General features: G+C 42.5%; 1 protein-coding gene across 1 annotated transcript; it reads left to right on the top strand.

Moving 5' to 3' along the window:
• The first annotated feature begins 4,224 nt into the window (after positions 1 to 4,224).
• cd34 (CD34 molecule) lies at positions 4,225 to 24,535 on the top strand. Its single transcript, XM_083894540.1, has 8 exons — positions 4,225 to 4,408; positions 15,659 to 15,736; positions 16,210 to 16,424; positions 16,593 to 16,673; positions 19,826 to 19,937; positions 20,038 to 20,090; positions 20,960 to 21,106; positions 23,326 to 24,535. Exons 1-8 carry the CDS (start codon positions 4,324 to 4,326, stop codon positions 23,515 to 23,517), a joined length of 963 nt encoding a protein of 320 aa, XP_083750666.1. The 5' UTR covers positions 4,225 to 4,323; the 3' UTR covers positions 23,518 to 24,535.
• Positions 24,536 to 24,810: the final 275 nt, after the last annotated feature.

Raw genomic sequence — 24,810 nt, 5'->3', positions numbered from 1 at the left:
TTCCCTTTGGTGAGAAAGTGGATTCTGGTTCTGCTCCGCCATCATAATGCGGAAACTCTCGGCCAGGTCTGTCCCGTTTCACACGGTCTTGTGTAACGCACATGGACGGCAGGCCATTGAAATAGCACAGGCTGCGGGGTTAAGGTTGAATATAAATACATCTTCCATGTTTATGCTTAAGGGTCATCTCTGGGTCTGTCGACACACTCCTGGACACGCAGGGCAGATGGACGGCCTGCCTCTCAGGACACGTCATGCACGCGGAAAATGGCAGGAAACAGAAGAGGAAATTAGATGCAGGAGTGCCGATAGATGGGTAGGTCAACAGGATGACAAGAGAGGAGAAGAGCCCACCAGACTGAGCTGAGAAGCAGTGTTGTTGCACAGAGACAGAGGAATTTCTCACTGTTTCCACCACTCTTATCGATCGAATCATCATAGACTCCAATGTCAGGAAAACCTGCACTTTCAACCCCCCCCAGTCTCACTAATGAAAAAGAAAACAGAGAGTCTTCTTTATCTGAAACAGATTTGATTATCTTTGATTATATTGCCCCAAACTGAACTGTATTTACAGTGTGTCATTACATTTTCAGCTTCCTCTCAATTGTCAATAATTAGAAAGTCATGCAGTTGAAAACAGAACAGTCCTAAATATGACTGGGTTTTTTTGCTTATTGACTGAGAAATCTGTTACAAATCAGTTCAATGCTTTTTGCTCAAATGATAAAAGGTCTGTATTTATATACATATATATATATAGCGTTTTTCTCGTCTTGATGCTCGATGACCGCTCACAAGAGCTTTACACTTCCGTTTCACACCATCAAGTGTCTCGCCCAGGTACACATCAGCATGTAGACTAGCTTAGCTGAGGATCGAACGCACTTAATTCAATAAACAAATGACCAAAACAGCACATAGAGACAAGTAAATCCATAACCTCTTCAGCTGGGTGAGATGGTGAAAAGCTTTGGTCACAAGGTTTTAAACTAATAGCAGACTGCCTATAAATAATAAAGAGTACATCCACAAAAACTTGATTTTTACTGCAGTTTATTGGAAAACCAATCTTATTTCTATCAAATTTTATTCTGCCTATGGTTTTATGACGTGCCTCAGAATAGAGGAAAGATGGCACCTTGGAGAGAGTGATAGGAGAGGGTAAATAAGGCCACAAGCAAGACTAATATTGGGATCTGTGACAACTGAGCCACCGGGTCTTCTCAAATTCATGCACTTTAGGAAAATATGAGCTTTTATAGCATACCCAATATTACCCAGCATATTAATGCCTCTTAGCCAACACAGTCACACATCAGTCATGCTCATATGATGAGTCCACCCAGCTGGCTCCAAGACTCACAAAACTGATAAACCTCCCCAGTCCCCGAGGGTCAGATTCTCTGCTTGCCTTGTGCTGATCCTCGTGATGTCCTCTGACGATGCCCACCCCCCCCCCCTCTCACTGTGACAACGTTCTTTGTGCTTTTAATCCAAAATAGGTGAAATGTTGAAATGGACTAGTGCAAACAAAAATAGGGAGTAGGACGAGCAAGATTTTCTTCAGATTTAAACTGACACATGCTTCACATTTGTGAACAAACAAATCAAGTCATACACGACCTAAGTTAAAATAGATATCAGGGTTTGCACAAAAGTGCTTCACAAAGACAAGAAAACAGATGTTGATATAAAAATAAAGAAAAAAAAAAAGTGGATCTGTCCCTGACAGAGGGTTAAGATTTGAAATGGTTAACAAAATCTTTTGTTTACAACTAATGGCCTGAGCAATGCCACGTAGCGGGAGTTGCAGTCCAGCCTGCCTGGATGATATTAGAATGATGAATGACATCAGAGGGTGATATGAAATGCTTCATCTTGGAGATGGTTTGGAGTTGGAAGAGATTTGATCTTAAAACTGAAATGATTTGCCTGCTGAAGCTTTGATTGTCTTCAAATGTGACGCTCATGTTCTGAGAGTCTCGTCTCATGTAGATGGCAAGTTTATACAAGGAGAGAGTCTCCATTTAACCGAAGAATATCATGAGCCAACAAAATATCTTGGACGATTTGTGTAATCGAGTTACATGGGCAGCATGTAGAGAGAGAAAAGAAGTAGACTCAAAATGGATCCCTGTGGAACACCACATGAAATAAATATGTAAAATTAGACTGGAAACAGTGTAGTGTGTTGCCAGAAATGCAGACTCAGGGTGACGGAAAATCCAGGAGCATCATGAGGGTGATAATGATCTCCATTCAGATCTGGCAGCATTTACCAGCATCTGCAGTCCTAACGGATGTGTGTCACTCTTAAGACCTCTTTCTCTGTACTGTGGTGTTCAAGCAACCCCAACTGCTATTTTTCTAAAAACTTAAGGCAAAACACTTCCTTCATCTTGCTTTGCCGTATTTCTACAGCAGCCTAAACAAACGGTGTTTGAAGTGCAAGCTTACTATGCAAATCAAGAACATTAAATATGTGAAGGCCACTGTAGTTCCCTGACACACTTTGGTAAAGAATGGGTGAGCAGTCTCATCATGAAGTCAGTAATTATTACACACTGGACCTTTAAATATTTATAATGTACTGATCTACGAAAACCTGCAGTATCTATAGATTCACATTTTTTTTTTTTCAAATAGTGTAATTCACACAGATTGAGCATTCAAAACTTACTTCAGTCCTGTTAAGTTATGATTTCTGCTTTTGTTAATTGTGAAGTTGACCTCAGGTGGCCCTCAACAAACTTTAAAACACACAAAGTGACCAGCAGGGGCATCCTGTTCCCAGACACCAGTCTGCTCTTGGCTCAGCTCACGCTCATATGGTTGCATTGTTTGACAAGTAACCCTCTAGGCAGTCCTTGAAAACCCAGCATTGGGACTGCAGTGCTTCCAGATGTGGTCTGCCTGCATCTCTGGAAGAGTGTATCGCTGTGCAAACACGAATTTGGAAACACCCAATATCGCACTCTTATATCGCACGTGAACGCATTCACGCCAGGGCAAAGGTTTGTCACTTTTCTGCTGATGTGCCGCAAGTCACAAAATAGCACGTGTGTTTTTGACTATGATGTAATTGTGTGCGTTTGTGTGTCTGTTAAAGCATTTCAAAAAAGGCGTATACAGCTCTTTAAGCTTGCATGTGTGTACTTGTGTGGTTCAGTGGATGAGTCAGTCCAATATGTTAGTCATTTGTCCAGCAGGGACACACAAACACAGATTCCAAGTTTTGTGTGCGTTACACCATGTGCTTTTACAAGCCTATCCGCTGCGTGCACAGCATGAAGGAGGCAGGAGCAGTGCGTCGTGCTTACCGATTACAGAAATGACAATTATGTTATATTTTCAACACCTCTCTACAAATAAATTGAATGTACAGTATGTCATTTCTGCAGCTAGGTATCTCCCAATCAAAATAATTAAATTAATTAATAAAAAACGATGGTTGGATGACGGGAAGTGACGAGGGATTGTGGGAATTGTCTCATTTAGCAATTAATAGTCGTGATTCATTATTGACAAATGGCTAACTAATGGTACCAAATATGTATATTCTTCCTCACTCTGATCCTTTACAGAGGGTTTGCTCTGGTGGTTAAAGCAGAGTAAGAGAAGAGTAAAGGGGATGACATCATTAAAAGGCGACCTATAATAAATGGTCCGCCTGTTTTCATTTGGATTTTTATGGATTTCAAGAGCTTTGGAAACATTTTTGGCTAATGTAGATGCACTTAAAAGACTTTATGTAACATTTGTCCATTTAAAATAGTGTGTTTACATATTAAGCATTTGAACATAGTGGAGAAACACCTTATACTGTATCTGTACCACGTCTAAAACGGCGTCCCTTGAAACTTCCTGAAGTGCACCCACGTTGCCCACAATGTAGAGGCAGTTGAGCACAAACTGTGAAAACGTCTGCCAACTGTTTCACCAGGAAGCAAAACTGCAATGAAGATAAGGCTCAGCCAGATGTGTCGTTTCACCCACCACCACCACCACCACCACCTCATTATCTCATCATGGTGCCCAGATGTGTCCGCACACAAGGACAACGGAGGAAGCTTTGGGGGGAAATGGGTTTACAGCAGGCTGTTAGAAAAGGGGGTGTGGACAGAGACAGAGAGAGGGAGAGAGAGAGGCTGAAGGAGTGGGGCCATATAAAGAGCAAAAGAACACATGCCAGGCTTTATCCTGCGCGTCTGTCCCGCTCAAACTACCAACACACTGTGCCCTGACACTCGCTCACCATTACTTACCGCACGTTTTGTTTCCACACACAGTCCCGCCGACTGCACTGAGTGACCAGAGAAGATGATGGCTGTGTCCATGTGGAGAATGAATGGGCTCTGGAGAAGGGTGGCTGCAGTTCTGGTGCTCTGCACCCTGTTGCTCAGCAGTGAGTACTCTCTCAATCACTGTATATAGTTGATTTGCACTATTGTTATTGTTATATTCACTTTACGGTGTCTTAAACTGCATGTGGACTTTTTTAGTTCCTTTTTGTTTAAACAAACTTTTATTATTATTAAGGTTTATTTAGATAGGGACAGATACAAAATCATAGACAATTTTGAACAGTCATCTGATGCATGCATCATAGTGTTTTTGGCTAAAGCTAATTCACAACACAACTTGAAGACGATCATTGTCAAATTTAAGTTTCACAGTATGTGTAACATCTACTGTGGCTTGAAACACACTGGTTGTGGGCGGTTGGCTTTGAGGATGCATGTATGGTTAGCAGTGGTGCAGCTGCAGACACAAAGAGCATGTTCAGGAGTGGAAAGTTGCAGCGGAGGAAACGTACATCCTGCAGTGCAACAGAGTGGAGCTAATATGTGGTAGAATGCATGTAAAAGACCTAAGAGAGTAATAATAATAAGACCAAAAACCAACCATTGTTTTAAAAGTCATATATTAAGACTAGGATCACAATGTTTACATAAATTACACGGACTTATGTGTATGAGTTTGTCTCTGCAAGTTATAAAGATACTTCAAGCACTCGTGACTGCAGGATCTTCTCTCTGCAGATAGAAAACACAGTGTGCGTGTATCTGTGTGTGGGTGTGTCTGTGTGTTATGTGTCTAAAACCTTATGGATGTGTGTGGACTCACTGGGCAGTGCACTTCAAATCAGTTTGAGGCCCGATGCTAATTGCAGGGTGATGATGCATGGCTTGGATAGTGCTGCCTTGCTGGTTGTAAAAAGCCCGACCGGTTCTTGTTCGGACCAGCATAACGACTTCTGCAGAGCTTTCGGTTCTCCGTCCATGGGCAGAGGTGTGGTGAATGTTAGGGGTGACCTTGGGAGAACTCGGAGGAGTGTTCCACACTGATGAAAATAACCAAAGGTTTGCTACAAAGGGGGTAAAAGACCATGAAAAGTAGATTGTAGTATGCACAACATGAAGGCAATGTGCATAATTGTGTGCATCGGCAGCTTAAAAGTAATTAGATTTCCTTGTAAATCTAATTACTTTTTACTTCAGGCAATCCCAACCAAGAGATGAATCCAGGGAGACTTGTAGTAGCAAAGCAAAATGTTTGCCTTGAAATGTGTACATGTAGGAGTCTGTTATTAAGACATTTAGTACATTATTACATCAATTCCCTGATTACCTTCTGAAACATTCACATGCCTGTTTGAAGTGGGAGCCGTCATTGGCACCAGCGTCACACCCATTTTGGATTTTAGCATGCTGCTTCTGATTCATACGTGAAGAATGTCATGTATGTTGTTGTCTCAGATCTGCTGACCCGTTCTCAATTCTTTACCACTCAATCGGCCCGTAGTTGACACAATCCAGCAACACTGTCATCGCTTGTGTCCAACGAGCAATACGGCATTACAGGGACATGGTCACATTTTGCTCTGAAAAAACCCCCAGTATGTAATCATCTCTTTCATCTAGATCATGCCAGTTTTATCAGTCTGAGTTTTTTGGCCTGCATACCATGGCGTTTTTTTTTTCCTGTTTTTGGTTATTTTGCACCTCCAGCCAAGTCACAAGAGACATTTGGTCTCCTCACTGACCCTTTTTACAATATAGAGCTATGTGACTGCGGTGGTATATGGGTCAGAGGTCTGTCTGTGGTGACGTCAATATTCTCAAACAAGGACACAAACAGTTGTAATGTTTCATGCTCCATTATGACTGGAATGCTAAAATAAAGAAGACTCTTTGTCAAGCCGGTCTCGATTAAATGGGTTTAACGTTAATGCTGCAAAAGTAAACAAGGTTAAAAAAACGACCATGTAAATTTCCCAGAAAACAAGCCTTTTCAGTAAAGGGAAGTAAAAGTTTGGGCAAACACTCCCAAACAATTTGGGACCCATTTCTTCGATGATGCGTTGTTATGATTCTTGACATTATTGTTTGTGTTCTTGGTTCTGTTGTCAGGACCGGCCTGCAGAATAAGTGCAGTATTCTGGTCCATGTTTTAGATTCAGACATGACAAAGTGACAGAATTAGTCTTCTAGATATTAGCTTCTCATTTTGTCTTGGCTTATTTGAGTCACTTTCACTCTCTTCCTTTGTTATGTGTATGGAGCACAAGAAAATAAGCATTGCTCTATCACACAGCCTAAACTCAATATCTTTAGGACTTGCTACTTATGCAAATGTTCCATGTGTTGCTTTTGGTGAACAAATGTAAAAAATAATCAAGAATTATGCGAAGCCAAAGGTGATGTGACTTTAAAGTATAAAGTGCAACATCAACATTTGCAGTTGCAGTGCTTTCTAGTCCAGATTCAAAGTTAAAAAACCCACTGAATAAAAGCAAGAGTGAGTGAAAGCCTTGGATACACTCAGCAAGGGATTGTGTTCATCAGAGCAATCCTCCCTATCTTATATGAGCAAACCAATCAGACTCTAATTCATACACATATTTAGTTTAAGGCCCCACTTCCCATGGCTGTCTTTCAGTGGTTATGCAATCGCGCAAAAATGTAGCGCTGAAATGGGCATGCACTGCAGTGTTAGATGATGTCATCCGATATTTTCTTGGAGCACGGTAGACGCTCTCTTGCTCTCCAGATTTGAGGGGGAAAACCCAAGCTTTAAATCTTCTCTGTAGAAAGGGGGAAAACATCTCTGGTCCCTCACTTCTTCAGCTTGTCATCTGCAATGACTTTCCTCTGTTAAGTTAAAACCTCAGACTACAATCCCTGTTAGAATAAACTGCTTTCAATCTAGATCTGCTCATGATTGAGATTGCAAAATTGCGTATGCATGTGCTCTTTGATTACAAGACATTGAAACACATTGTATGTCATTTCTGCAGCTAGGGGTTTCACGATCAAGGCAAGATATCTAGTTGTATTGAGTTGGGAAGCAGCATAGGACCATGGGAATTGTCGTTTGTATATTAATTACATCATTAAAAGGTGACCAAAATGAAAAAGTCCTTTACCTTGATAAAAAAAAACTGACTTATATCGGTTCAAAGAGTGTTGTAAAAAGTTTGGCTAATGTTAGTACACTACTCAACAAAATATATAACATTAACTTTTGTCATTTTTGGTCATTTTAAATATAAAAATGTTACATATTTAATCTGTAAGTGGCCTTGCTTATACATTACAAACCTGAAGGCTGAATGAAAGGATTGGAAGGCACAGAATATTTTTTTCCCACTGCGTTGAGCTCGGCGGTGATTGAACAAATGCAGCAAAAGGGGGTCACAGCTTCCAGGGAAGCTCAGCTTCTCTTGGAGTCAGTGGAGCAGTGGGCGCGGCTTCTGCATGATGATTGGAGGAACGGTCACTGGAGAGGCTGCGTCAGCCCCTGTGTGGATTTTGTCTGTGGACAAATAGCTGGTTGTGTTGTGTTATTTGCTCGGTGATATGTAAATAAAAACACTAGTGTTTCAGTTTTACGTAATCATCGCCTTTCCTTGTTGTAGTTGTTCATTTGCAGAGTTTATGTATAAATAACTGGGCCTGAAATGAGCTTCAAAGACCAGCAACCGCCCCCTGGAGTAAGAGAATCCTGGATTCCTTCAGGGATGTGACAAAATGAACTAAAGGGCAGCACAGTCTTCACAGAGTGCAGGTCTCTCCCTGCAGACAAATGTAAAGAGCTTTGATTCTCAGACCGATTTTTGCTCCTGCCAACATAAACACGAGCAGAATATTGCAAATCTTTCTCTCAAGGCCCTCAGCTATTGACCAGCATTCTTTCTTTCCCAAGTTGTGATGAAGTCTGACTCACGTCATCAGCTAGAGGGTGTGGGTCTTTTATGTAAGCCTTGGCAGATAGTGGTCTTATGTCAGCTTGGGTGTGTGTCCGCTGAGGCCCAAGGTTATGGCTGAGGTGCCTCTTGAGACCTCACTCTTAATTGAACCTGGACTCTGTGTTCTGTCTAAACACATAGAAGAGATCCAGATCGGTCGATAACTGAAATCAGTCAGACATTCTAAAAAACAAAGACCGTCACAAGTGATTGTACCGTTGCCTCGTCTGCCAGCCCTCATCAGCATAAACACTGTGATTAAGTGGAGGACAATTTGAAGTCTTTCTTCTTTTTTTCTGTCTGAAAGATCTTCCTCTGAAGCCGACTCTATTCCAAAGACAACATATTAAAGATAAGAAAACACCACCAATGTCACTGCTAAGTAAATCATCCAGGAAAAGGAGTTAACTTGGAGAAATGGATCGTCTAGCAACAATATTTACCTAGCGAAACAATCTTAATGAAAAGCAGACACTGCGCTAGCATTCAAATCTCTTTTCCAATTACTGCTGTTCTGGTGAGCTTATTGTTCCTTGTTCCCCTGGCACCCTGCTGCAATTTTACAGCTGCTGGGTTTTACCAGCAGAGGTTGAGTGTGGCGGTGGGGGGGCTTCTCCTTTCGCCTTTATTTTCCGAAAAATTTGGCGTCATAATCAGCTCTCTCTGAGGCAGAGAAACTACAAATGCCCCTGCTCAGGTCCAACTCCCTCCCTTTGCTTTTCACCTCATCGTTAAGTTTTCACACTTGGTTGAGAACTGAAACTTCCTCAACAAACTCAGCAATCCTTGATTGATCCAAGGATTTTTTTTTTTTTTTTAGAAAGAATTTGATGCAAAAAGCACAAATCAAGTTCATGTTGAATAACCAGGCAGGGCTTTACTTGTTGGAAGAGAATAGTGCTCACTTTGTGGAATAAAAGCACTTAATGAGCCCTGACTGAGGCCTTTTGACTGCTACAATAATTGTTCCTGGTAATTTTGTTTAGTATAACCCATGCCATTGAAGCCAAGCTTTTTTAATTGAAAACACAAGAATGTTTTGACACTACATTCACTGGCATGTGTGTGGATGTGGATGTGGGTGTGAGTTAGAGATATCTACAAGGATTACTGTTTTGATGTGATTATTGGTGTTATTTCTCAATATTCCTCTCCCACTCTGCTGAGCTTCACTCATATCAGAACCAGATTGTTTCTGGCTCTTGGTCTGGGCATCTTTTCACGACCTCTCCCCACAAGGACTCGTGTTAAAACAGCAGCTGGGATGAGTCCATGCACATCTCCTACTAAAGTCCAGTCCTGGTTCTGACACACGGAAGGGAGCAGCTCCAGTTTTGAATCCACTAACCAAATGGATGGACTGTTTTGGAAACAGGTTTTAGGTTTCACTGCCCTACTGAAACTATTTGAACGGGTAAATTAGTGGTTGAAAAACAACAATGGTCAGTCGCTGCTATCATCACAGATTTTTCAAAAGTGTTCCAATATCAGAGTACCTAAAGGAAACCGAAGAATTTAACTTTGCATGACCTTGTGAGATGTTAAAACATCAAAAAACAGTGGACGGTTTCTTTATTGTATCTCCCATACTGGTGCATGTTATCTGCAACGCCCAGCATGTTCACCTCTGCAGCTAGCAGAGGTCACTGCATGCCGTGTGCTTTGACAGCCACATCCTGTTATAGGATGTGCATGGATAACGTTCCAAATCTGTTGTTAATTCCTTTTTCTTTTTTTTTTCTCAAAACTATCATGTGTTTTGTTAAAAAACACCAAGGGTGTGGGCAGGGTGGAATAAGTCAACTTTTACCACCCGTCTGCACAGAAACAAAAATAGTTCTCACGTTCAGGGACCCGAGCGGTGTATTTGTGGGATTTACTTTTTCCCAGATTGTCCCTGGAGTAGTAAGTAGTAGTAAAGTGGCCTGTATTTGTTTTTCCGTGGCTTGACTTGGTGGTTCAGTTTATTATAGTAATGTTGTTTTTTTATTTTTTTTATATAGCCTCTGAAGTCAGACGACATAATGTTGATGATTTTGTTCTCTTATGTTCTGAGACCAGGTCTTATGCAATTGCTTTATGTACTGGTTTTCTTGTTTAAGGGGAGACCATGTGTCATCTGTCAGATTAGTCAGTTGCCAGTAAATTAATTTAATGGATAAATCATTAAGTAGTCAAAATGCCAAACTCGTAGTGCTCCCAGCGTCTTACAGCTATAACTGCGTAACAAATGAAATGCTTGTTACATTTATAAAGCGAGCTTCGTGTTACTTTCAGACCATTATATGAGTTCACACAATGTTGATTAATTATATCAGCTCCACACGACAATGTTTAGTCACATCGCTGTGCTATTCACAGGAAGTTATTTGCTTAATGTTGAGGCAGACGGGGACAACAGCCACCTTGCGCTCGTAAAGTGAGACGGCTGCTGCAAACAGAAAACACAAAATAGTGCATCGGAAAATTAACATTTCTTTTCCTCCACCTGCTCCTCTTCGCTGTATACACACACATTTTCTCCGTTCTGATACCTTCGCCAAACTTGGCCACAAAGAACAAACAACAACAAAATCACCAGGAGTTAAGCACTGCAGCTTTAAGCAAGAATTGCATTCTCAGCTCTTCGCAAATTGAATTTGGAAAATCCACTTTTACACAGAATACAATAGATAATGAAAAATCTCGTGTTGCAGTCGACTACATCCATTTCTCTGTCTGCGGGACTGAAGAACTATTGACTTTATCTGAGCTGAGGTGACACCTCAGATGAGACCTTAGAGTTGTCCGTGGACATCTGCTAGTTCAGAGGAAGTGACGACAGCAGGGCGTGACTCGTTAGGACAGCCAAGTTGTTGTCTCAGTGGACTGGGTGGAAGTCACATGCAAGTCTCAAGATTCATCGTGGATGCTTTTCCACTTATGCATGATGTCAGCGATCTCACAGCTCCCTGACAGTAGAGCACACACATGCGGGGAGGGACGGAGTTCCCTGAAGGGAGATGTGCTGCAGCTGCACCCGCTCTCTCCAGCTCTTTGGAGCTCCTCCCTCGTGTCCCCAGAGAGGAAGCAGGCCTCGTCCTTTAAATTCCACAAGTTAAAGGACTGTTGTCCCCTGTTCATACTCGCTGACTGCACCCGTTTAATCGGGTGTGACAGTATTTGTTTTTTACGGCACTTTCCTCGCGCTTCCATACCATAAATCTCGAGTGCGGGAATAAGCTATTACAATGGCAGCTAGTCATGAATGACATAGATGGTATCTGAAGTACACACATATAAACACCGACACTGCCTGTTTGGTTGTGATAAAGACGGCCACAATATTGTGTGCAGTTATTCCACATGCCATGGCTGAAGCCTCTGCTGTAAATGGAGGTGTGCTTACTGACTTAAAGTGCATCAATACGTTGTCCACTCCCACAGAGTTCTTGAACCTGGCATGGACAATCCTTTTAACGGCTGTACATGAAGAAAAATAAGTCATATTTTTATAGCTTTGTCCATTTGCTCAGTTGGTTATGATAACACTTTGCTCAGTCCAATAGGTCAAGAAACAAAAGCAGTCTGATGATCGTAAGAATCGCAGATGTAAGAAGTTTTGTTTTTGTGATCTCTAGCGACCCCTAAGCAACGTCTAGTGCTTTATGTGCCAAGAAAAGGAAAAGCAGCTGTTGAACAGTGGAGATGTGTCGGCGTAAGATGCAGAAATCAAACTAGAAACTCGAACTCTGGAGCATCAGCCAAATTAAATGTTCCTTTTTCTGGAATTTTCCTAGAACGCTTGTGTGTGTGTTTTTTTGCCTTTTATTGGCCGTGTCTACTATGTGTGCATGTTCATATGTGTTGTGATGATTAAGGTTAGCGTAAGGCCCTAGGGAGTGCATTATGTCTACTAGCGTCCTCACTAAGATATCTGGCGTTCACAAATGTGTGTCTATGTTAAACCCTGTCTCAGAATCAGCTTCTTTCACTGATCATATACTCTCCGTCCAGAGAGATTTCTGTAGTCTACATTCTCTAGCTCTGTGTTAGGGTTGTGTGTATGTGTATGTGTATGTGTATGTGTGTGTGTGTGTGCGTTCATGAGCTTGTGTGGGTGTGTCTGATAGTGAATAAAGGGAGTTGGCGGGCTTTTCCTCAGTGGGGAAGACAGTTGAGTTATGAGCAAATTGTCTAGAAGGAAACGGAATGTAGAATGTAGGTTCTGGCTTTCATAACAAGTTCCGTATGTAAATTGATGATGAGAACCAGTTTCCCCCCCCCCTTCACCTTATCATCTCCGTTTCCTGCTCTCCCCTGAGGCCACTTTAGTCTGAATGATCTGGAAATATATGGTTTACCACCTGCGGCAGAGCTCAACCCAGGAAACCTCACATCTGAGTGTGTCTCACTTGGCCTTGAAATTTGATTTATTCTTAGTGTGGACCACCACATATGATACTCAGGAATTTAAGCAGAGGATGATAATGTGCAGTACACAGCATTGTTAATTCAGCAGTGACTTATAATGCCTTCCTCCATACATATTGTCTTCCACAGTCGGTTGTAAGATTCTTGACAATCGATTAAAGCGTGTACATGGACTATAGTTGGGTCAGCAACTCAGAAGCTCCAAAACATTCCAGCAACACTTCATTAATACCTGTTGTGGAATTTTCCTGGACAGGAAAAGGCTTTTTCCATGAGCTGCGTGGAACACGTACAGTTGTTATTTGCCGGTGAAATATCTGCCTTTGTCCTGCCTCATAATTGTCGCCACTTCATTGAACTCCAAGTAAAAGAATGCAGCATTTGAGCGGCAATTTTTTTACTCACAATCCTGAGCCCGTATCATATCTCCTCCTTAACCTATGATTTAGCTCTTTAGGTCTGGCAGGCTTCACACCACACAACACGTCAAAGACTGGAACACCCAGGTGTAGATATTTGAGGAGGACAGCCTGGGAAGGAAATCCACTTGATGTAGCACAGTAGTGGAGGAAAAAAAAGTAGAAGAATGAGGATTTACTTGAACCCAGAGGTTGTACATGCAGTCTGTTGCCTTGGCCATGTGCTTTCTGAACCCGTCAAACACTCTCTCCAGAGGGAGAGACCCAAGGTCGTTGGTCCGTGTTTGTGTTGAGACGAGAGGTCCAGAGGCTTCGGAGATGATGCTGGGATTTCTGACACGGCTGTATGAAGAGTCTGTGTCCACAGGGGTTCGGTTTGGGTTTTATTCGCACAGTGCACACAAGCTTGTGTCAGTTTGTTAGATTGGTGCGTATGCAGACTCTATGCATGTAATATGTGTTTAGACGAGATGCATCGTAACCCTAGAAAACATCATTCATGTAGAATAAAAAGATAATGTGAAGCTGCAATTGTTTTAATTAACTGACAAATGTTGCCTTCTTATTAATTAAAATTGTCTTCCTACTAAAATAAAGGCTGAATAAAATAAACTGCTTTGACTTTTGGGTTTATGTCCAGTTAAGCCTTAGTGCTCACGCGGCACAGATCTGTGCCGCAGGTGCACCTATGGTAAATTACCGCGGGAATATAATATAATATATATATAATATATATAAAATGCACTACTCCTTATATGGACATCCTGGTGGTGTGTGTTTATAGGTCACATATTCAGGCTTTTTTTGGTCTTCTTATGTGTTGTTGAGTCAAAGATATTATTCATTTTATGTCGCATTTTTAGTAGTGAACCTTTTAATCGCAATAATTGTGCAGAAGTCACAAAATAGACTGTATTTCAAAGTGAACTTAAACTTTTTGAGTACTTTCTGCTCAGGTGTGTTTATTGAGTTGGTGAAAATAAAAAAAAAAGTTTGCTGAAAAAAGGATATAAGCCACTCTATATTGCACATCCTTATTGCCTCCGTATATACTGTATGTTTTAACATAGTAATGGGGAAAAAAGCAGCCAAAATGCTCTGTGTTCTAACGGTTAAAATTCAGAATGTGGCAATGAAGCCAGCTTCAGTCCACACTTCATAGCAGGAGGACATGACATTAAAACATGTGAATTCACTGTATCTGGTTGATAGTGGTGCACTAAACACATCCCCCCTCTGATTTCAGCATAGTTTTGGTGAAATGTTAAACTGTTTACATGCTGTTTTGGTTTCCTGTTATGCCGAGGGGAATGTTTAGAGAGGAGGGAGCAGGATGCAGTAGTTTGCAACGCTGTTGTCCTTGTTTGCCTCTGATTGATGAAAGGTTCAACGATTTCATTTGGATTGGTAGGTCTGTATGATAATCCCTGATTGGATCTGAAGACACACTCATACTTCTCATGTTCATGGCTGTGGGATCAAGTCCGATGGACTCCGTTGTGAGTCGTTCATATCTGTGTTTAAGTGTAATAAGACTCGTTCTTGACCAGTTCAGTCACATTATCCAGTTAGATGAATCAGCAGATAGTATTTTCGAGAACGATCCGATTCAACCAAGGCAATTTAGCACTCCATTTATCTCAGGAAACCTTGCACGGGTTTAGGAAATGACTTCCTATTTTGGTTTAAGTACCACCCAGTTCAATCCCTATGTTATTGCAGAAATCAGATTTTTCTTCTCCCAGAGGACGGATGTGTAGTCGAGAGGCCGTGACCTTTTGACTGAGCAGTTTATTTGCATAAGGTGCAGACAGTGAGTATTAGCCCATGTGTGACTACTAATTAGTTTTGAGCCCAGAGCACAAATAGATTTGGCATTTTTGGGATGGGCATGGCCAAGCTGTTCAAACCAACTCTCTGCCCCGACCTCATTGACTCATTGTGTGCTTGAAACTTCTTCCAAGAATATCATATATTTTAACATTAGATCAGTGGAAAAAGGTATGATTTAAAACTGAGTCACTTGGGCAAGTTGCTGCAACTTATTTTAGAGTTGATATACTCATTCACAACTCAGTCACATGAGGAAACCCATAAAGATGACACAATTTTGACCTCGTGTGACTTACTAGACTATTTTATCACCAATGCGCATTGAGAATAAATGTCAGTGGCTTAGAAAATCATGGAATAAAGACACGTCAGACTTCAGACACTCTTCGAAGTATCAGACAAAGTTATTGATAGTCTTTTACAAATAAGTACACCGTAAAAGTGCCTAATTGTCAACAAATAAAGGATAAATAAATCACGCGTCCAATGCTGTAGCCAAAGTTATAGCAAGTATGAAGCGTGGTTATCCTCAAACTTGAAGGAAAACAATATTTTTTGGGCTACTTTTGTCTCAGTGTCTGAATTCATCTGTAATGTATACTGTATACAGAGCAGATGCTTTCTTTCCTTCCAGCATCAAAGAGCATTGATTAATCAGATGATTCATCAGTGTTTCTCTCTGTCACTCCTTTCACTCATTACTTTCTCTCACACTCACTTGCTCTCCATTCTTTTACAGATGAGGTGATATGTCAAGACGATGCAACAGTAGCTCCCGTGGCGACATCTCCCGGTCCAGCCGCAGACGCCGATGCAGGTAGGAATCCAGATCCTGATTACAATTCCACATTTTTGCACATTAATTTTTTTGCGATACACCCTTAGAAATAAGGGTTCCAAAAGGGTCCCCCTACAAGGACTGAGGTTCTGCCTGGAACCATTTGCTTCTGAAAAACCTTTTCCCGAAGAAAGGGTTTTTTAACACTAATGGTTCCAGTAAGATCCATTTCGACCCAGAGAACCATTTAAAACCCCTTTCCTGAATAAAGGGTTTTAAAATGGTTCTTGGTGGAACCCTCCAAAAGGACTGGAGCCAAAATGGGTTCTCCTATGAGGACAAGCCGAAGACCCTTATATGGTTCAACTTAGCACTTTTATTTCTAAGAGGGTATCCACCTCAGAATCTATCGTGCTGTGTCACAAACATCTGGACACATGAAGTTACCCGATCTATACAATACTACCAGTGTGCGTGTGTATAACGGCATTCTCCTTGCACTCTGCTCTTAGCAACAGACTCTGCAGCTTCAGGTGTTACAGGTTCCCCCGATGCCGGAGCCTCTCCGACTGCCGGTGATGCAGGCTCTGCTGCTTCTTCAACTCCAGGAGATAGCCCGTTCCCAGCAACTATTATTAGTGTTAATTTCCCTAGTGGAGACGCCTTAGGGACCACTGCTGCTGCAGGTGCTGCTGTTGTAGATGACTCTCCTGCCATAAAAATTGCGGTTAGTACCAGCCTGTACCATTTTTATTTGTGTGTCTTTTGTGTCACTATTCTTTCAACTTTTCAATTATTTTTGTGGATTTATTTTGAAGGGAAATGTTTTTTTTAACAGTATGCTGTCTTCTCCTGACGTCATGTATCTGTCTGACCTGCCTTACTCTCTCCACAGCCTGAAGTGGTATGTGTTGGAAAAGAAGACATCCAAGAAAGCAATGCCGTAACCGCCGTGGTAGAAAAAACGGTTGATTGTGTGAGTACAAGGCATTATCATATTAAACATATCTGCCTAATGGCACTTCAGCAAGGGCTACGGTAGATACTACTAACATCTTGGGGGACTGGGTCACACTTAACATGTTTTGCGCTCATGGAGAGACGAGGGTCTACGTCAGGCTAGCATTTCACTCCATCTCAGACTGAACTGTAAACTGTTGTACTATCGGTAACGGTCAGCATGGACTCAAACTGGAGGTGTGCCCCAAGGTTATAATCGTGAAAGAAAACTAACAAAATAACGAAAATTAAAATTGAAAAAAAAAAAAGAAAAATAACTGACATTGAATTGTGTGTTTACAAAACTAAAACCAACTAAAATTGTAGCAAAAATGTGCTCAGTTTTTCGTCTTTGTACATTTATTTTATACATTAATATTCCTTTTGGGTTCATATGAAATCCATTTGTTTTTGTTTACAATGTGGGACATAAAGCTATGCAAATTAAAGATAACATTTGTTATGTAGTTAGTAGATGTGTCTAGAGCTGAGGGGTGGGTGGGGGGCTGAGCTGCCTTGGTCGAGGTCTGTGCTCTCCGAGTGCTTTTCTGATTATTATTATGCTATGTTCATGTGTTTCTTTTGTCTGTTATCGATTTTTTTCCTTTCGCACTAACTGCACCCAACCTCAGCAGTATTGTGCACATTTTGCATTTCAGGCTAATTTCTTATTTCTTGATTCAGGGATTTGTCCTAATACATTTTTAAAATGGCATCTTTTGTTGGGTTTTTATGACACAGTACTTATGATGAACTCTTTGCATCTTGCACCTGGGAAATATGCCATATTACAAAAAACTAAGACTAAAACTAATAAAAACTAAGCATTTACAAAAAATAAAAACTCTTAAAGGGGAAGTAAGTAGTTTATAGTGCCATCTAGAGGAGAGGCTGAAATTTACAACAAAGACCTGCTGCTCTGCTCACCCCCTCCCTTCCCTGAGCGCTACGGTATCCGCAACTGGTCAAATGTCGTCCTCGTCGTCTTTCTCCGTGTCAGCAGATGAGGTTCGTTAGGCGAGGGAGAGGGCGAGCTACCGCGGCCGTAGCAGACGAAGCGGAGAGAGAGGAGGCGGGACTTCCGCTACAAGTAAAGAGACGCTTGATTTGTTCTCTCGCGTTTGTCCTTACAGGCTCCGGTAGAAACATGGCGTCTCGCTGCTAACAGTGGCTATGCAACCGCGGCCCCCGACCATGTTATTTTAAATGACTTTTTGAAACACTACAAAAATGAAACAAAGAATATTATACAGAGACTAGACAATGCAGGCATAACCGCATAAAAAAGTGGATTTTGGGTTATATAAACCCATAAATACTACACATTGTCCCTTTAAAACTAGTTAAAATTAACTAACTTTAAAAACAAAAACTCAAAACTTAATAAACACTAAAACGAATGAAAAAATCCTATTATCAACGTAGTGTGCTCACAGTCATTGATGTAGGGCCCATACGGACGTCCACGGAAATGGGTGGATAACGAATTGTACGTTGGAAAATATGATCCAGCCTTTCTACTCGCTCTGATCTCCTCCATGCCAAAGTGATCCGCTGATCCAAAAATGATCCGACCTCATCGACTGACACTTCTTTTTAAGAGGACCTTTATCCCCACCCCCTCTGCACCTTGCATCAAGAGCGAGCGGCTCACTTTATGTAGCAGAAAAAAGACGAATGTGTTTTTAAGTGCTGCAGTTGTAAAAGCAGCCCCAGATAAAGGCCGATCTTTTCTCAGACATTCCTCAGGTGTTGTAAATCTCGAGACTGTGTTCCTGGCAGAGGATAAATGATGGGGACCGGCTAATGTTTCCTCTTTTGCTCGTAGGTCCGCAGGGCAAGATGAGGAATTGCAAGGGTGTGGCTTCGTTTTGTGGGGGGTTTTTTTATGGCATAAAAAAAAAAAATGTGCAGAGAGGTGCTTTTCAGGTTTTCTCAAGAGAGGAACATGGAGGCGTGCTGCCGCACAATAATAGTTTTCTCTCACATTGTTAATATTTATGTGTCCAGTTGACAGTTAATGTGTTAAAGCCCAACAAAGATGTAATGTTCAAACACGGCTCATTATGGCGGCGCATGTAGCTGGAGCAGCAGGTCAGATCCCAGCCCACAAACTTACATTAGCCTCCATTTGGGTTGTTACTGTAACATCAGAGCTAAGACCAGCTGCAGAAGCCATCTGTCCAACTCCGCCTGAATCTAAACATCGACTCCAGAGGAGCCAGAGGCTTTAGCCAACTGTTGATTCATTCAAAATGCGGGCAAGAGGGAGTGAATGGCGTAAAAGACCTGAAGAAAGAACGGCCTGCATCAACGAAACAAATTTAAATGCACTGTATGTAATGTCTGCGAAAAAAGGGGACTCTCAATCAAAACAATAACAAAAGACCTTTAATGTGATGATACCCGTAGTCAGTAAAGCAGATAACATCATTAAAAGATATTTTATTCCGTTGTCTAATATGACAAACTGTAAAAGACACATCTTCCCTCATTCTCATAAACCTTTTGAGGATCAAAACGTCTTAATTTTAATGCAAATCCTCGGTATTGGATGCTGAGTAAGGTCAAACGAGTACAAGAGGATGTAGGATTCCTCAGAGAGACATGAGTAGCGTACAGTATTAAGGCTCATAAGTGAAACAGACAGGTGTTGAAGCGAAGAGGTTTTCCAGCCTTTTCTCATTGTCGACTGGATGCTACAGCAGAGTCCAGCTGTGGACCAACTCCCACCTAAACTGAGGATTTAGGGTTTGCTCACAGTGGCCTTCTGGGAGCACTGAGAGCTGTCTGGACCACAGTACAGTGTTCCCAGAGCACGAAGCGTAATGTTGTGCAACGAGGTGATATCATAGCTCTGGGTTAAGGTGGGAGAAGAAGGTGCGGTCGGCGAGATTTCCCTCCAACTTTTTGTCCCCATTGCGCACACGGAGGCATATGTGGATTTGATGGTATGCTGAGAAAGTTCAAGAAATCCCATTTTAATTATTCCTCCCAAACATGTTGTACACTATACAAAGCTGTACACAAAAAAAATCACTTGTTTTCCCCCAGTCAGGGAATGGATTTCCCTTACGTAGTAGCACTGTATTGAAGATATCTCTTTCATATACCAATCCTTTCTTACAGGAGGCAACTAAAGTCATCATTCAGGAGAATCCTGCACTCTGGTGCCACTCAGTCAACTGTAGTCTACAAATCTTCCAAGATGACAAGACGATGCTCGTGGCCAGTGGAGATTGTGGGTATTCACGGAACATTGTAATAACTCGCACCACTTAAAGGGCGATAATGCAAGTCTTGTGCAGTGATACAATTTCAAATATCCATTTCCCTTCCAGCTAAGTTGGGTACTTTGGCTGAAGCGCTCCAGAGCGACAGTTTGAAAGACAAGGTAAGAAATGCACCAAACGCAATTGCACAAATACATTATTATTTTCATTATTAAGAGTGTCCGACACGAGCAACGCAGTTGTGATGCGCATTGCATTTGTAGACGCTGCATGTAAACAGCCCCGTATACTACTGAAGCAGAGAAAGTAGCTAGACGTATGCAGGTGAGTCGAGAAGAAATGGTCGCCAAAGCGCTAAAGATTCCCTGTTCCATGACAGAGACGATGACCTCCATTGTTATGTGGAGGTAACTCGGGGGGGATGTCAAACACATCGTAGTTCAGGGGCCACATACAGTGCAATTTTATCTCAAGTGTGCCGGACCCATAAAACGATAGCTTAATAACCTATAGACGACAAGAACAAGACAAATATAGGATTTCACATTACAATTAAATTGTGTGAAATTCATCCTGCGGGCTGGATTGGACCCTCTAGCGGGCCGGTTCTGGAGCCCACTGGCCGTATGTTTTGACACCCCTGCCCTGACATTAAAGGGGACGTAGACCAGAAGTTCCAATTGACGCTGCTTTTGGGTGCGTAGCTGCGTCGTTACCTCATCGATGAAGCCCCAAAGTTTCATAACAAACAGTTCAGCCACTGCTGAGAACGCAGGGTTTTATTGTTTTCCTGAGCTCTCCGAAGCGGATCTGAAAAGTGCTTGCTAGTGACGTCACTAGCAGGTCTCGCCACTCCTCTGAACAGCAGCTCGAAAGCTAGGGGGGAAAAATATATATCGATATTCAGCCTAAATATATCGGGATATGACTTTTGGTCCATATATCGCCCAGCCCTAACATGACTCCACTGAGGCTCAACTGAAATCCTTTGAGCACTATCACATGGTTTGTGTTTTCTGTTTGTTTTCAGCTGGGCGTCACAAAGGTCGAGACCCCGTCGTCTTCAGGTTCCTCGGTGTTTGCCGGAATTCTGGTCACCGGTCTGCTCGCCGCCCTCGCAATCACTATAGGTTACTTGAAATGCCAACGCAAGCCCCAAAGCAAGGGCGTGAGGCTGGTGAGCATTTGCTTTTCCTATGAATCAACTGTCAATGCACGGCTGCTCTGTTGCACACTAGAGTGTGTGCAGATTTACGACCCTCTGGCTCACACGTTTGAATGAGTTGGTGTCGTTCAGCAGCACAGAGCCAGTACATAGATGTAGCTTCTTATAGTGCACGACGATTTGCTTTGACCCTTGACATGATCTGCAGGTGTGTTTTATTGAAATACCATAAATATTAAATACGGTGTTTTTTTTACGCCTTATGTCGTGGGTGTGTAACAGCTGTTGTAATAGATTGTGTAACCGTTTGTGCTTTAGATATTCTTGGCCACGCTGTACATCTCATTGCATCTAAATCAAAACATTTCCTGACTTTTGAATCAGCTGCTGCCAGCATTTTAATCAGGGAAAGTTATTGGACAGCTATCAGAGGGAAGACGCAGGGGGAAAAAAAAAAAAAAGAGAGAGTGTGCTTTATCCCAAAGACCCACGCCCTTCTCTCTGCCGCTGGTTTCATCTGCCGTTTCATGTCGTCGCCAGACACACAGCTGTTTCTCTGTACCATTCACAATATCAACAGAGGGAAGGTTTTTGGGGGTTGGAGGACACGTATGTGCGTATGAGTTTTGTGTCGACTAGGGATGGGACTTTTTTTGTCGACGAATCGACCGACAATCGGCACGCGCGCACCTCGACAAAAAAATGAAAAGTAAATCAAAAAGTCGAAGTGTCACAAACACGTAAATTTCACAATCACGGAGGTTAAAGAAGCTGTGCACGAAAAGGTGATCCTGCCGTCCAGGCTCCCTGCGCTCGCTGGCTGTGTGCGTCCAAGCACGTGTGTGCGTGCGTGCGTGCAGTGCGAACGAGGTTGCGAGGTTGTAGGACGGGAGTGGGGGGACGTAACCCGAGCGCTACACAAATGAAGACGGCATCTCACCCAGTCAGGATCACTGTACTTCACTCTGGTGGACACCTAACGAGCGCAGGTTCAAAAACCTTGCCCCTCATATTTATTGCCGCTGTTCTGATGGTCAATAATGGACATTACAGCCATGTTTTTGAGCCTAAAATGAAGCAGTACATTGTAGAATAATTTCCACCCCCGCATTACTGCTGTTACTGCTGCTGTAAAAAAAAAAAAAAAAAAAAGTCGACAAAAAATTCGACACGTGGACCTCGACAATCGACTCTAAAAACGTGTGAAATTCCCATCCCTAGTGTCGACGATCATCAAATTATATCACAAAACGTTTATTACTAAGCCAATCAGAGATTATGCAACGGAGAATTTAACGTGTGATATGTTGTGTAGGAGAGAGCTTTGTATCAATACTGGTGCTGACAACAAACATACTTAGTACTTCATGCTGCTACTTCAAGCACATAAACTTTCGGTTTCGACTGATTTAAAAGTTGTCATACGTTCAAAAATGTATGTATGTAGTGTCTCTGTCTCACCTCAATGTACAGCTGTGTACATTTCTTGTATTGGTGCAATCGCAACATTTGTGCTCTGCGTAAGAGCAGTAAATATCTTGATAAGCAGCTGGTTGTTTTTCATCTTGATATTAAAGGGCGACATATTATGCAAAATCAACTTTGTATGCATTTTAATACTTATATTTGGGACTCTGACTGACTCATGTTTTCGTGGTCCATCTCAGTCTAAGTACAGGAGATAAAACGCGCGATGTTGACTCCCGCACTCAATCTGACGTCACATTGTGCAAATTCCTGGAATTGTTGTCTCGCGGCGCTCCACTTTGTCCCTAAAAATGCGAGAGTGCAGGCGAGGGTAATGGTATCCGGAAGAGCGGAAGTCCGCAAAGTGTTCTCTTCTTGTCTGCACAGTGCAGCACAGAGTTCTACACAAACTTCCAGCCTCACAAGATTTACATTGTGTATATGACGGCAATGTGCCGGCTAGAGTCGGCCAATGATGGCTTCTCCAAATGCTAACTGCTGTTAGCTGCCGGAGCCTCAGTGACGCTGAAATAGTTTCCTGTGTCTCATTTTGCATTTAAAGAGACGGGCACTCAAAACCAAACGTTCTGTTGTCAGGGTGATTGAACTGCTGTGGTGCTTCATCCTTAAGGTATTTTGACCAAAGCATGTCACAGACATGTGCGTTAGGACACCAGGGAACTAGGTTAATGTGTAGAAATAGGGTATGATATGAGTTCTTTTAAGATAACGACTTCAATTGATTTGTGTGCTGTGTTTTGTAGGCAGAGGAGGCCTACCCAGTAGACCAGGAGAACCAGGGGAACACCCTTGCGTCCGAGGCCCCCCTCAACCCCCCTCCGGAAACCCAGGAGAAACCCAGCGTAAATGGAGAGTCCCCCGAAGCGGCCAAGACCGAGCCACCTCCTCCCAACAATGGCCACTCCGCTGCCAAGACAGCAGACACAGAGCTGTGAAATAGTCTAACAACAAATTTCAGCCCAGGAACTACCCCCCACAAACATACCCCCCCCCCTCCCAACCACCCACCCTGCCCCCCCATTCACACACACACACATGCCGATGAAAACCCGCCTGGCTTTCTGAATCCTCTGTTGCCCGACCACACAGCACAGTGGACACTTTAGGGACTAAAAGTGTCTCTTACATCAACACTCCTCTTGTCATGGTTTACCCTTTGCCTCCTCCTTTTGACCACGAGCCTCAGCAAACACCAGGAAAGCTAGTCTGACGACAACAATAACTGGTGGTGGTGGCGGGGGTGGTTATGATGAAGGTTTAGTCCCCGGGTTGTTGACGGCAGTCAGACGGCTGGAGACGACAGGGAGGGGGACGAGCGCTCGCTGGCACTCGTCGGCACTGGCTCCCGTGACGACTGCAGTTTGTGGAGTCGCAGCTGTGTGTGTGTGTGTGTGTGTGTGTGTGTGTGTGTGTGTGTGTGCTGTCAACAGCCACGTCAGGTTTAAAGTCTCTGCCAAAGCTTTGATTAGAAAAAACGTAGCGCGTAAGCACGCAAAATGAAATTGTTCCTCGGTTTAACGATAAGACACGACAGACGGGTAGACGGGGAAACCAATGACTGCCTTGAAATCTGTTTACACATTTTCTGAAAGAGAGAAACTCCACTGGGCTCTCATCCTGTGTGTCTGATTGAGTTATTGAGTGTGTGTGTGTGTGTGTGTGTAGCTGTCAGATCCTGCATGTGTGGGTTAGCGTGTACTGTGCATGGACTGTTTAAAGCTTTTTTTTCTGCTTATTTTTGTTTGTACTGTATGCATGTTTGGTTTGAGTGAGAGATTTTTTTTTTTTTATGACGTTGATTGAGCGATAAGTCTGAATGTGCATGTGACATTAGCCATGAATTTTGTGTATGTTACGTTGACCGAGTGACGTCTCACTGAGTTACAGTCAGTTCCCCGCGACGACCTTGAAGGAATACTGAAGTTTGAATCATTGTTTCACCATTTTCTTGAGCAGGGGGGGGGGGGAGGGGGGGGTGATGTAAGGAGTTCCCCTCTCTGCTGCTGTGAACTGAAGTGAGACGAATCCCAAAGTCAACACAAACTCCATCCATTTGTCAGTGTTATTCTCTTTTCAATATTCTCTATAAGCTCTTTACTATCAGTATTCTTTTGAGCAGTGTGTATAATATGGTGGCTTTTTCTTTTTATATATAGTTTCTTATTGTCGTGCATACACTTGCAGTGTTCATTTTGAGCTGTACTAAAATATGTTCACAGAGTTTGATA

This window comes from Microchirus variegatus (assembly GCF_963457635.1).
Source record: "Microchirus variegatus genome assembly, chromosome: 9".
Taxonomy (NCBI): domain Eukaryota; kingdom Metazoa; phylum Chordata; class Actinopteri; order Pleuronectiformes; family Soleidae; genus Microchirus; species Microchirus variegatus.
This window is presented reverse-complemented; position numbering and strand designations above follow the sequence as displayed.